The 12,293-nt window shown below is 45.0% G+C and overlaps 1 protein-coding gene across 2 annotated transcripts in view; it reads left to right on the top strand.

The window, feature by feature from the left end:
• Positions 1-12,293, top strand: part of SETBP1 (SET binding protein 1) — a 268,835-nt gene that overhangs the window by 179,115 nt on the left and 77,427 nt on the right. For both annotated transcript variants that reach the window (XM_057367784.1, XM_057367785.1), the window contains one exon: positions 4,680-8,184. In XM_057367784.1, the coding sequence (XP_057223767.1) occupies positions 4,680-8,184 (3,505 nt within the window). The remainder of the gene's footprint in view (positions 1-4,679; positions 8,185-12,293) is intronic.

The following is a 12,293-nucleotide window of genomic DNA, read 5'->3' on the forward strand; positions in this document are numbered from 1 at the left end:
ATCCCCAGAGCACACTGATGTGTCACTGTGGATGCCAATCCCCACAGACGCTCCCGATGTTATTAATTTTTAAAACAAACTTGCTGATTGAGGTTCTGACTGCCTTTAAATTGTCTCTACAAGGAGACTGTGTACTAATTAACCCACAGAAACAATCAATGATGTACCTTTTTCAAGTTTCAGGGTGATTAGAATATGAAAATGAAGAGCACAATGGTGCAGATGTTTTAAAATCACAGCAGACAGCAATTAGTGACATGGGAACCAGCTGCTTATCTCTCCAGATAAAGCCTCTTAATAGGGAATTACACTTGAGGAGCCATTACACAGATGGATCYGCGAATGATTTAAAGAGGGGGCGTTGTAGTATTAACTTTGATTTGCAAGCCAGATTCTTGACAAGCTTTATGTGTGTTACCTCCTCAAAAAGGTGCATTTGGAGTGGGGGGGACCATCCCTTTAATCTTTTTAGCTCAGATTTTTTTCTCAGGTGTTGGGTTTCTCTAAATGTACATTTTATAATAATTTTTTTTTTTTTAATTTGGAGTTTTTTAAAAATTAATGTCATTGTTTTACTAGGCCCTTGATGTTGCTGCTGCTATCTTCCACGTTTTGCATTTGGATTGGAAGCAGCATGTGGGTTTAGATGGAAGCTCAGTCAAGGGAATAAAGAGACAGACTGAAACATCCAGTAGTTAAATTAAAAGAGTCCCTAAGGAATGGATTCTGCTGCTGGGTGCTACTTGCAGAGTAGGGTGCTGCCCCTCATGGGATTGGTACGGTCTCCTGTCCTCATCTGCAAGGGCTGCACGCCAGAATAAAACTGGAGAGCAGTTTTATTTGGGGAGCAATCACGTCTGCAGGTTGCACAGAGGAACAGGTTTGAATAGACAGCATGAAACCTCTTCTTGTCCATGACCAGTGATCACCAGAGTATGGGATCTGTCCTGCTCATAGGTCTACCCACCACTGCCAAAACAAGGGCCTGAAACTCATGAGTTTCTCATTCAAATCATATTCTACGAATAAGAGGATTCAAATTTTATTCTTATAGTCTGAGGTTTTAGCATGTGCTGGATCAGGTTGCTCAAGCCTCTTTGCAGTTACAAAAGCTGTCATCTCCTTTATGTGTATTTTATTTTTTTTAAAGGAAAGTTGGGATTATCAACCTACTAAAAACATGCAGTAAACTGCCTGTGAAGAGAAATATTGACCAAATATGCCGAGTTGTGGAAAAATTTCTTGGGTGAATTTACACTTCCACAAAAGAAGGAGCAGACCCTCAGCACAGAATAGYTGGCTGCTGAAGAAAATCCCATTTAATGAAAGAGCAAATGACAAGCAGAGTCCAGTGCTCTGAGGCATTTTTAGGGTCCCATAAACCTAAAAAGTAAATAAAGATAAATCCTTGTGTTTTCATGAAAGAAAGCCCACTATTCTTGATGCTGCCCTAGGAGCTCCATTCAAATCCACAGCCCCTTGCCAAGACCTGTGAGGCTGGAGTATACTGTGCACTTACCGACAAAGAAAGTATATAAATTGGGTGAAAGTCACCRAGATACAGGTTTCTGAGGATTCCCTCACCATCCTGACAGCTCTGGCATTTTCTGTCAGCTCAGCAGRGTCTTGGCTCAGCTGAGCTGGGATGGTGCTCACCCAGCAGGGAGAATTGAAGCCTAAACATTAGGTCCAATGGGATCAGACAGCAATCCAGATGGATACACAGGGAATAAAATGCACCTGGCTGCGTCACTTCCAACTGATTTAGTGGTGCTTTTAGGTAAACAGTCCCCACCTACCTGCTGCAGCCAGTGAAACCCAACCTGCTGCAGCCAAATGATCTCCAGTCACCGTGCTGCTGAAGAATTATTTTTGGGTGGTRTGGATGCGTCTGGCCAAAGCAGAGCCAATAAATGTTACGCTGGAAGAAGTTTCACGAGGAAACCCAGCAGACTGTAATGTGCTTGGGCAGATATATGGTTCTGACACTTAGGAAATGGAGTCCCCCGATCCTGCAGACTGGTCATTTTTTGAAGGCCTGTTGAAATTGGAGTGCTTATCTGTGTGATTAAATGCCTCCAGAGCTGGCACCTTTGATGACATAGGCATATCTTTCTCATGAATTTTAAGATGGATGTGGTGGTGGCCCAGGCCGCTGGAGCAGTGACAGGGCTATCATTAGGGATGTGCTGGGACTTGCATCACCACCTTGTAATGTGGAGGCCAAGGAAATGAGGCTGGAGGAGCCAAGCCATACATCAGCATTCATGGCTGATCTATAGCTGGCCTCGCTGCTCTGAGCCCTTATTAACGGCCTTAAAATACAGATGACAGATTATTGCACTTTCTGGACCACGGATCTCATGTTTGTGATAGACGTGGAGGGACCAGGGCGTTGCCAGGGTGTGTGGTGGTTTTGTTCGCTGCTGTAAGCCTCTTTCTTATTTTTATCTCTTTTTTTTTTTTTTTTTTTTTTTTTTTTTTTTTTTTTTTTTTTTTTTTTTTTTTTTTCCTCCTCTTCCAAATGGAAATTTTTCAGGTCATTTAGTTTCACGGCTCAGCACTTGAGAAGTAATGTGGGTGTAAGGAGCTGCTTTGGCTGCAGCCAGCAGGCTGGGATGTGCTCAGAAACAGCCTGGTCATGCCTCACTGGGTCCTGGGGCCCCTGAATGCCTCAGCCCAGCATGTCCAGGGCAGCTTCTTTGCATCACAGATCGAGGGAAGATGAAGTTTTATGGGAGGCTGKGGTGGAGAGTGACCATCTCCTCCAGGACATCCCCAGAGGACGTTCTGCCCATCTCCTGGTGCCAGGACACCCAGCCCAGTGAGTGGGTAGCAAGAGAAGCCCAAATGGCACAGGCAAAACAGATCTCAGGAGCTTTGGGATCAGTTTAAAATAATTAAAATAAAAGAAGCTGTAAAGCTCCAGTGCTACTGCTGCTGGCTTCTCCTCCCTGGACTCGTCCCAAGATGGGCATGAGTGGACATCCTTTTCTGAAGGAGGGCATCAGCGTGGGTCGTGTTCCTGTATGGGAGGCCATGTGAGGAAGAGGAGAAGGATTCATCCCCCAAGGGCTGTTTATGCTTTCAGCTCTTTTCTCAGGCTGGAGAAGCCGGGTGTCGCTCACCCTCGACATCTGCAGCTCCGCCGCAGCTGCATGCTTTCGTTCTCTCACTCCACRATTCCTGGAAATCTCTGTTTTCCCTGAGCATGGCTGGCCCATGTGCACGACAGCTGAACTATCCACAGGATTTAAGAGTCCCTGATTGCTGCTCAGACAATGGACCAGAACAGCTCCATCCTTATTGCCTATTCCAGGAAAGACACGTGTCCRTTTTTATGTGGCCATGAAAGATAGCTCAGCATCAATTTGTCAATAATGTCTATTGAATAATACACCGTGGGCTTGGGGTTGTCTAGGCCTTTTCAAACCTCTCTGAAGTTGCACAGAACTAGGGACACCTCATTTCCCAGCTCAGAGCCCTCTTACACCCTTTTGCCTGCTTGACCCSAAATTTCTGTTGCAAACAAATCCAGTGGGCTGCTGATGGAAACTTAATTGTAGCAGAGTGTTTGCAGGAACACAAGACAAGCAGCAGTTATTTTCTGCTGTCCTTTCCTTGGCTATGTTTTTGTTTTAAGTCTCATAATTTATTTCACATTCACAACAGTGTCAGTAATTTGTACACCTAGTACTGTTTAAAGTACTAGGTGAACAAAAACAACTGTACACCCTGACCCAGAGCTTTACAAAATAAAAGCTGCAAAATTCAAAAAAAGAAAACAAAACAAAAAAAAAAACAACACATATCAACCAAAGAAAGTAAGAACAAATAGATGCTTTTGCTTTAAAAGGAAAAAGTTACAGCTGTAGTAAACAATTTTTTTTTTTAGCTGGAGGCCCACCAACAGAAAAACACTAGAGTTTCTTTTGCTCTGTAAGTCTTCAGCACAATTCTGCCCTTGCTGTAACCTCTGCAGCTTGAAGAGCTCCTGTCAGATTAGAAATCATGTTGAAAATATCTCTCACCAACATTGTAAATAGCAGAGTTTTAAAATGGAAAGGGAGTAATGCAAATCTTGAACCTGCCAAGTGTGCCTCACACACTTGACGCTATGCATATGATTTTAAACACTAAGTATGCAGGGATGACTTCCATGTGGAAATTCAAGTAAATCTCTGCAGAATCTGCCTTCATGAAGAAGTGGACTCATGGGTTTTCCTCTTGTTTGTTACAACTTCCAAGATAATTTTTCAGTTTTCTTGTTTACAATAATGAGTTTAATTGCTGCTGTTGAGCCTCAAGTTCTGTGAGTGGTTATTTTTCAGGAAAAAGGCATTCTCACCAGGAGGTTGAGTTGCACCATTCATCCATTGAAAGGGAGTATTTCACTTGTGTTTTAAATTAAAAATCAATATAATATGTTCCCTTAGCAATTTTGCATTTATATAAATATTTCCACTGTTTTTAGAGTGGGGAAACCAAACAAAACTTGTTTACTGTCCATGAAATCTAAATGAGAATTTGGCTCAAGTATAGGAAGACTTTTTAGATGCTCCTAACCCTTGCAAGGGTATTGTTATTCACTGCATAAATAAAGACTGCAACCCACGGTTATGAATGGACTGATAAACTAATTCTTGTTTTTTTCCTATTTATTTTCTCCTCCCTTCCAGGTTTATGACAGGCCACAAAAACATTCCGCTCTGCACTACGATCCGGGCCTCCAACAAGACTTCACCAGTGACACCTTAAAATCAAAGCACCAGCAGAAAAGTAGCAACCAGCACCACATCGACTGGTCAGCGAGCTCCGACACCGGATCCGCTTCTCAGAGCTGCTTCATCAACGCAGAGCCCAGCAGAGACGCAATCAGTGCCACCAAGGTCTCCGCTCTGGAGCCAGGAGTTTCCTACAGCAAATCCCAGGCCAAGAAGTCGTGCAGCAGCGGCAGCAGCAGCGGCAGCAGCGGCAGCAGCAGCAGCAGCAGCACGTGGGGGCCGCTGTCGGTCAGTAATAAAGAGCTGGCGATCTGCAGCGCGGTCCCTTCGCCCGCCGGCATCGGCGCGGCCGCCCAGCCCAGCAGTGCCTCCGAGTGCAACGGGCTTTTGCCCCTTGGGGATCAAGAGGGAGGCGTGCCGCTGGAGGCCCCCGACCAGCCCGCTGGGAGTACCAAGAARAAGTCCAGCAAAAAGGACTTGATGAGCCAAACAATCCAAACCACAGACATGGAGTGGGTAAAGAGTGCTCAGAAGGCGTTTGACAGCAAATCCCACGACAGCATGGAAGGGAAGAAGGAGTCTTACTCGATGGACAGCATGTTGGATACGTCACCCTCGAAGCAGAATCCCATTTCTGCTGGTGGTTGTGAAAGTGACACCAATCACGTACGAATTACTATCCCAATAAAGTCTCCGACGGCAGATGCGTCTGGCCACAAAAGGAAAAAGAGGCAATCCATAAAATCCTCCATTGAGAAAACCATCCAGGAGAAAAGCCTGCCCTCTGTGCTTGCTTTGAGCAGCRAAATGGCAAACAGGACCAGCTCTCAACCTGAGGCGAATAAGAAAGATCTTCGAGCCACAAAGCCGGGGAAAGTGATTGAAAACGAGTCGCCCTTAGCAGCTATTGACAGTGGTGTGTTCACGGACAAAGCGTCCCCCAACAGTGCTGCCCGGCTCAGAAAACCTCTAGCTGTCACACCCTCTCTCCTACCCACCAGCCTTTCCACAGCTGGCAAATTACCTGACGTCCAGCACCCCAAACAYGCAGCCAAGCGTCGATGGACCTGCAGCAAACCTAAATCTATTCTTCGGGAGACCTCCCTGACGACATCTGAGAAGCTGATGGTGGAGCCTCCTTCAGCCTATCCCATCACACCATCCAGCCCTCTGTACACCAACACAGACAGTCTTACTGTGATCACACCTGTCAAGAAAAAAAGGGGACGACCAAAGAAACAGCCTTTGCTCACTGTTGAAACCATTCACGAGGGAACCTCCACCAGCCCAGTGAGCCCAATCAATCGTGAATTTCCAGGAACAAAGAAAAGGAAGAGGAGAAGGAATCTGGCCAAGTTTGCCCAGATGGTTCCGGGAGAGGACAAGTCCATCAGTGAACTCAAATTTCACAAAAAGGTCGGGAAACTTGGGGTCTTGGATAAGAAGACCATCAAGACCATTAACAAAATGAAAACCCTCAAGAGAAAGAACATTCTCAATCAGATCTTGTCCTCCTGCTCCAGCAGCATAGCTCTGAAAGCGAAAGTCCAGCCACCTTCTAGTGCTGGGCCGACCACCATTGATGCCAGACTAGGGAAGCAGATCAACGTCAGCAAGAGGGGGACTATCTACATTGGTAAAAAACGGGGCAGAAAGCCAAGGGCAGAGCTGCAGCCTCAGCCAGAAGAACCTAAGACAGCCATCAAGCACTCAAGGCCTGTTTCCAGCCAGCCAGAAAACCCAGCAGTGCCTTCCAACCTGCAGTCACTTGTGGCATCGTCACCAGCAGCTATTCATCCGCTTTCAACACAATTAGTGGGGATTAACGGCAACCTCAGCCCTGCAAGCACTGAAACCAATTTTTCAGAGTTAAAAACTATGCCAAATCTTCAACCTATCAGTGCTCTTCCTACAAAAACCCAGAAAGGAATGCACAGTGGAACTTGGAAGCTGTCTCCACCCAGGCTAATGGCTAATTCACCTTCTCACCTCTGTGAAATAGGTTCTCTGAAAGAAGTCACGCTGTCGCCAGTGAGCGAGTCTCACAGCGAGGAAACCATACCGAGCGACAGTGGGATAGGTACAGACAACAACAGCACCTCCGACCAAGCCGAGAAAAGCTCCGAATCCCGYCGGAGATACTCCTTCGATTTCTGCACCCTGGACAATCCAGAGGCTATCCCATCTGACACCAGCACAAAGAACAGGCATGGTCAYCGGCAGAAACATCTCATTGTGGATAACTTTCTCTCTCATGAGAGTATCAAAAAGCCAAAGCACAAGAGGAAAAGGAAAAGCCTGCAGAACAGAGATGACCTCCAGTTTCTGGCAGACCTTGAGGAACTCATTAATAAGTTTCAAGTGTTCAGGATTTCCCATAGAAGTTACACATTTTATCATGAAAATCCATATCCCAGCATCTTCAGGATTAATTTTGATCACTACTACCCTGTGCCATATATCCAGTATGACCCATTGCTCTATCTTCGCAGGACCTCTGATATGAAGTCTAAGAAGAAGCGTGGTAGACCTGCCAAAACCAATGACACCATGACAAAGGTGCCTTTTTTACAAGGGTTCGGTTACCCTATTCCCAGTGGGAGTTACTATGCACCCTATGGAATGCCTTACACATCAATGCCTATGATGAATCTTGGTTACTACGGTCAGTACCCAGCTCCTTTGTACCTGTCTCACACGCTCGGAGCGGCTTCCCCCTTTATGAGACCTACCGTGCCCCCACCCCAGTTCCATGCAAGCTCTCATATGAAGATGTCCACCACTGCCAAACACAAAGCAAAACACGGAGTGCACCTGCAAACCCCTGTGGGAATGGGCCTCGGAGACATGCAGTCCTCTTTGGCTCCTCCGAAGGTCGGAGGGACGAGCCTTTCGAGYGGCCGGCTTCACAAGAGGAAACACAAGCACAAGCACAAGCATAAGGATGAGCGGATACTGGGGACACACGAAGATCTGAGTGGTCTCTTTGCTAGCAAGTCCACTGGCTTCTCCAGCCACGCCATCAACGAGAGGCTGAGYGGCTCAGACAAAGACCTCTCCTTGCTCAACGAGAAGAGCAAGCACAAGGAGAAGCAGAAGCACCAGCATTGTGAAACCGGGCACAAAGGCTCAAAGAGTAACTTTGAAGTGGATACGCTGTCTACGCTRTCACTTTCTGATGCCCAGCAGTGGTCACAGAGTAAAGATAAAAGTGACTCAAGCAGTGATCCCATTGACTCTTGCACAAAGAGATACTCTGGTAACACTGAGAGTAATGGAAGGTCAGAGTCCCTGGACATGTTTGGTGAAATGAATTCCTCGAGTGAGAAGCGGGACAATGATGCAAGTGGGAATAAAAGAAGAAGTTTTGAAGGCTTTGGAACTTACAGGGAAAAGGACATTCAGCCCTTCAAGACAAATAGGAAGGACAGAAGTACTTTTGATTCTTCAGCCTCTTCAGGTAAGCTTTGTTTTATTCTATTYTACCTTACTGCACTTGAATTTCAATGCTGAACAAAGAGAGACTCACCACTTACAGCAAATACATTTMTGAGTCAATAATTTATCTGGCTTAACTGACTGCCATTCTTCATTCAAACTTAGGGGACAACAACAAGGAAATTAGCCAAATATTAGCCCTAAAGCTTTAAAGGTCTTTGAGTTGTTGCACTTTTATAAATATTTGTCCTGCCTTGGCTTATCTCTTGTAGCTTGTGGCACTTCTTCCAAAGATCCCACCATTGCATTCTGCAATAGCAGCAGTTGTAATACCTGTTGGCAGGGTGGGCATCCCTCTGATCAGTGTCTAACGCCACATGGTCAAAGTCACTGTCCAGCCTTTGGGAGAAGGGCAGAGAGTCTCTGCTCTGGCCCATAAAGTGACCAAAACCCAGTTTTTGATGGGATGGATCAGACACGTGGGAAGTTGCAAAACTCTGKCAGTGTCCCATGAATGTGATCTGCTGTTGGTGAGAGGCACCCACCATGGTGATGGCTGGGCTGAATATATGCAGATCCTGGGTGCAGTCCTGGTGCAAATCTGTCACTTCCAGTTGGCAGGTGTCATGTAAAATAATCATCCTGAGCATCGAGCGGCTGTGGGAAGGGACCGGTGTCATGGAAACAATCAACCCTCGCCAATTGACTCTGAAGAGTTTTAGGTCTCATGACTGGGGAATACAAGCTGGGTAGATGAAGAGGGAGGAAGCTCCTTTCGGCTGCTCAGGACATCTGTTCCTCTCCTGCAGTGTGGGGAAAAAGGGAATCTGAATCTTGTCTGAGAGATTGAATTGTACTTTACAATAGGGAGCTGCTTTTGTGATGACACAGAGGCAGGTGTTTTGCTGCATTATAAATGAATTTAGCTTGGGAGCAAGCCCAGCACTCCTACACCATCAGATATTTATCACAAAGCAGATTTCACACTTAGTTCGGGAAAAGGGTGAGCTTTGCTGAAACAACCAGTGGCGGATGAGATTCTCATGCACTAAAAAAGAGCTTCAAAGAAAAGCAGTTGATGGCCTTCAAAATTAAAAGAGAATTAAGTGAGAACACAGAGGGAGCAGAGAGTTTGTATAACCTGCCAATGTAAGGAAGGCTCTAAAATTCTTTTACTGATTTGTAACTGATCAAGTTCCAAAGACTGCTCATGCTTAAGCCACTTAAACATTTCCAGTTCCTTSAACAAGACCAGGATCTGGACTAGAATAGTAAAAAGCAGTCTGAAATAATAGATTACCCCAAGAAAACATTCCCATTCATGATATCGTATTATATATTAGAGCGTTTGTGACACCAAAAGATGACACATCCAAAAATATGGGAAAAGAGACTGAAATCAGCCTCAGAACATCAGAGCTGCAACATGTCTGACAAAGAGCAAAAGTATTCTCCACCAAATGCTGCAGTGGCTATTTCATTAAGGAAGTTGTGTTCTGGCGCACAGGATTAAAAGCCTTCAAAATATTTAATGGGTTTCTTTTTCTTCTGGGTTTTTTTTTTTTTTTTAATGGAAGTTCACAGTTTTCACAGTTTAATAACATCCTTTGCCTTTGTAGTCTTTTTGCTTTTTGAACAGAAGATGTTTGCTTAATCTGTAATTTTCAATTTAATGTATTTCACTGAGGCATAGCAAACTGTCAAAATTCCCAATACTGCTGGACTCAAATGCATTCCCAAAGTAGGGGCATGAGCCCCACCAGGCTGACTTGAAGATAGAATTAGTAAAGAAAAAGTCAATTTTATGTTATTTTCCTTCAGTTTATTCCCCATGATGATAAAAGTACAAGATGGAAGGCTAGAACTTGCAGTAGAAACTCCATTAGATTTTCAGCTTAAACTTTTTGAACTGGTTCTCATTTAAACTGAAATTATTATTTTTATTTATTTTTGCTCACCATTATTACAGCTGCACAGCATTCCCCATGACCTAATCCATCAAATCTCAGATTATTAATTTATTTCTTCATTGTCATGCTATTATTTAGATGGAAAAATCATCAGCAGTTAGCTCAGCAGAGCCAGATAACCAGAGCCATACCTTGCACTACAAGGAAAAATACTAAAACTGAGCAGCTCTGCCAAGAAAGGCCTGGAGCCAAGACTGCTCATTAAAGCCTAGGAACATCTGTCTGCTCATGGCTGCCTAAGATCTCAGTGCAGATTTTTTTCCTCTCTGCCTTTGACCTTCACTGGGATTCCCAGCAGAGGTCTGCACTTGAGTCTAGCCATAACTATTTAACCAGTTTCCACAGAGGGAGGATTACGCTCTTCCATGATAACTTTGACCTTCTTCCTCCTAACCCACCTCACATTTCCCTGAGGAGGTTAAACAGGGATTGACTAAAAATTAAAGGTGAAAGAAAGAAATAGCCCCCTATGAGGACATATCTGTCTGTCCCAGGAGGCAACTTCCATAGCCTGGTTGYTCTACCTTATCAGTATTTGTCATCTTTCACGAGTTAAAAAGAATATGTAACAGAGATAGGAGGAGACATCCTGAATATTCAGATGAAAGCCGAAAATAGGTTTTGTATCACAATTTCAGTGTTATCTTTACTGCATGGGCATTTTGKCATGCTCAGTAATGCCATTTGCAGCTTCACTGCATGCTGCTGGAGATAAAATATATAGCAAAACCTGCCCACACTCAGTGGGTGTGTCAGTGATGAGAGGGATGATAGAATAATTTATTGTTTTTTGGTGTTCAGGCAAYACAGTTTGTTTCAGTGAAGTGTGCAGCTGCAGGTACCATTGTATTGTTGTTTATTTATGTTTTTGTCTGTGTTGTAACGGCACTCAGCCATTTCTGAGAAGTTTGGTGTTCCTTGGAGGTAGCTGGTGGTCCTGCACGTGGTAGAAAACAGTCCTGTTGTACAATCTTGATGCCTGGGTGTGATTTGATCTACAAAGATACTGGACACAAAGGGAAGAGTTGTCCTTCTAACATTGTGGAGATGCTGTTGCAGTCCTGGCACAAGAAATGTGCCTGGCACAGGCTGCCCCGAGAAATTATGGATGGAAGTGTTCATGGGCTGGGTTGAGGTTTGAGAACTTGGCCTAGTGGAAGTTGTCCTCTCAACCCAGGAGGTTTGGAAACTGATGACCTTTAAAGATGCCTTCCAACCAAAATATCTCACAATTCTTGATGTAGAAATATTTGTCCAAAGCAAAGGGTTGGTCCCAGTGAAGGGATGTCACCGGTCACTTTGGTTGGCCACAACAAAAGTCCATTGCTCGTCTCCTGCACTGAGCTGGACTATCACTGGCCGCTCTTTAGTGGGGACCTTGTGAGCTTTGATTCAGTTGCATCTCTTGGGCATATTGAGGTTAAATGTGCAGTGTTGCTGCACATGGCCAATCTCCCAGTGACCTGACTGTTTCCACACCATTGTTCTGGAGAAACTGGTGTCCCTTCCATAATAACAAGTTAATAACTCTTCCCACCCACCCCACAAGACCTGTTGGTCTCTGAAGCCTTTTTCTGGAATTGCTATTKTTGCCAAATTTCTTGTGCTCATCTAACCCTCCTGCATTTGAGAAGACTAATTAATCAAAACTAATCAAACAGTTCTTTTCTATTTAGCTGAGGACTATTCCAGTGGCATTAGCCTGGCAGAACACAGCAGAAAGTGTTTCAGATCCTGCCTTGCCAGAGACAGGATGCCACCTGGGCACATCCTAGACTGAAATCGAGTTCAGGATCCATGACTCAAGTTATRTGCACCAAGCAGTGGCTCAGTTGACTCCTTCCCTCCTCTCCCACAGCCAGAGATGCACCTCACACACTTGCAAAACAGTCTCGGAGTCTCTCTGGCGCTGTGTGACCTGAGGCACTGTGCACAGCTGCATGGCTTAGCCTTTCATCTGCTCTCCAGGAGTTACTGAAGCCYCAGGTGATGGGCCCAGGGAGAGGTCACACATTGGAGCTGTAGAGCTGTGTTTCAAAGATGCCCTCGTGGCAAACTCCCCATCTCCTTGTCACCTGTCTGCCTGTTTTCATACACGATGCTGGATGAGAGACTTCCATTGCTGATTAGCAGTCTCAATGCTGTAGCTTGTGCCTTGGGA

This window comes from Malurus melanocephalus, unplaced genomic scaffold (genome assembly GCF_030028575.1).
Source record: "Malurus melanocephalus ecotype Western Australia unplaced genomic scaffold, MMel_1.1 scaffold_85, whole genome shotgun sequence".
NCBI lineage: Eukaryota > Metazoa > Chordata > Aves > Passeriformes > Maluridae > Malurus > Malurus melanocephalus.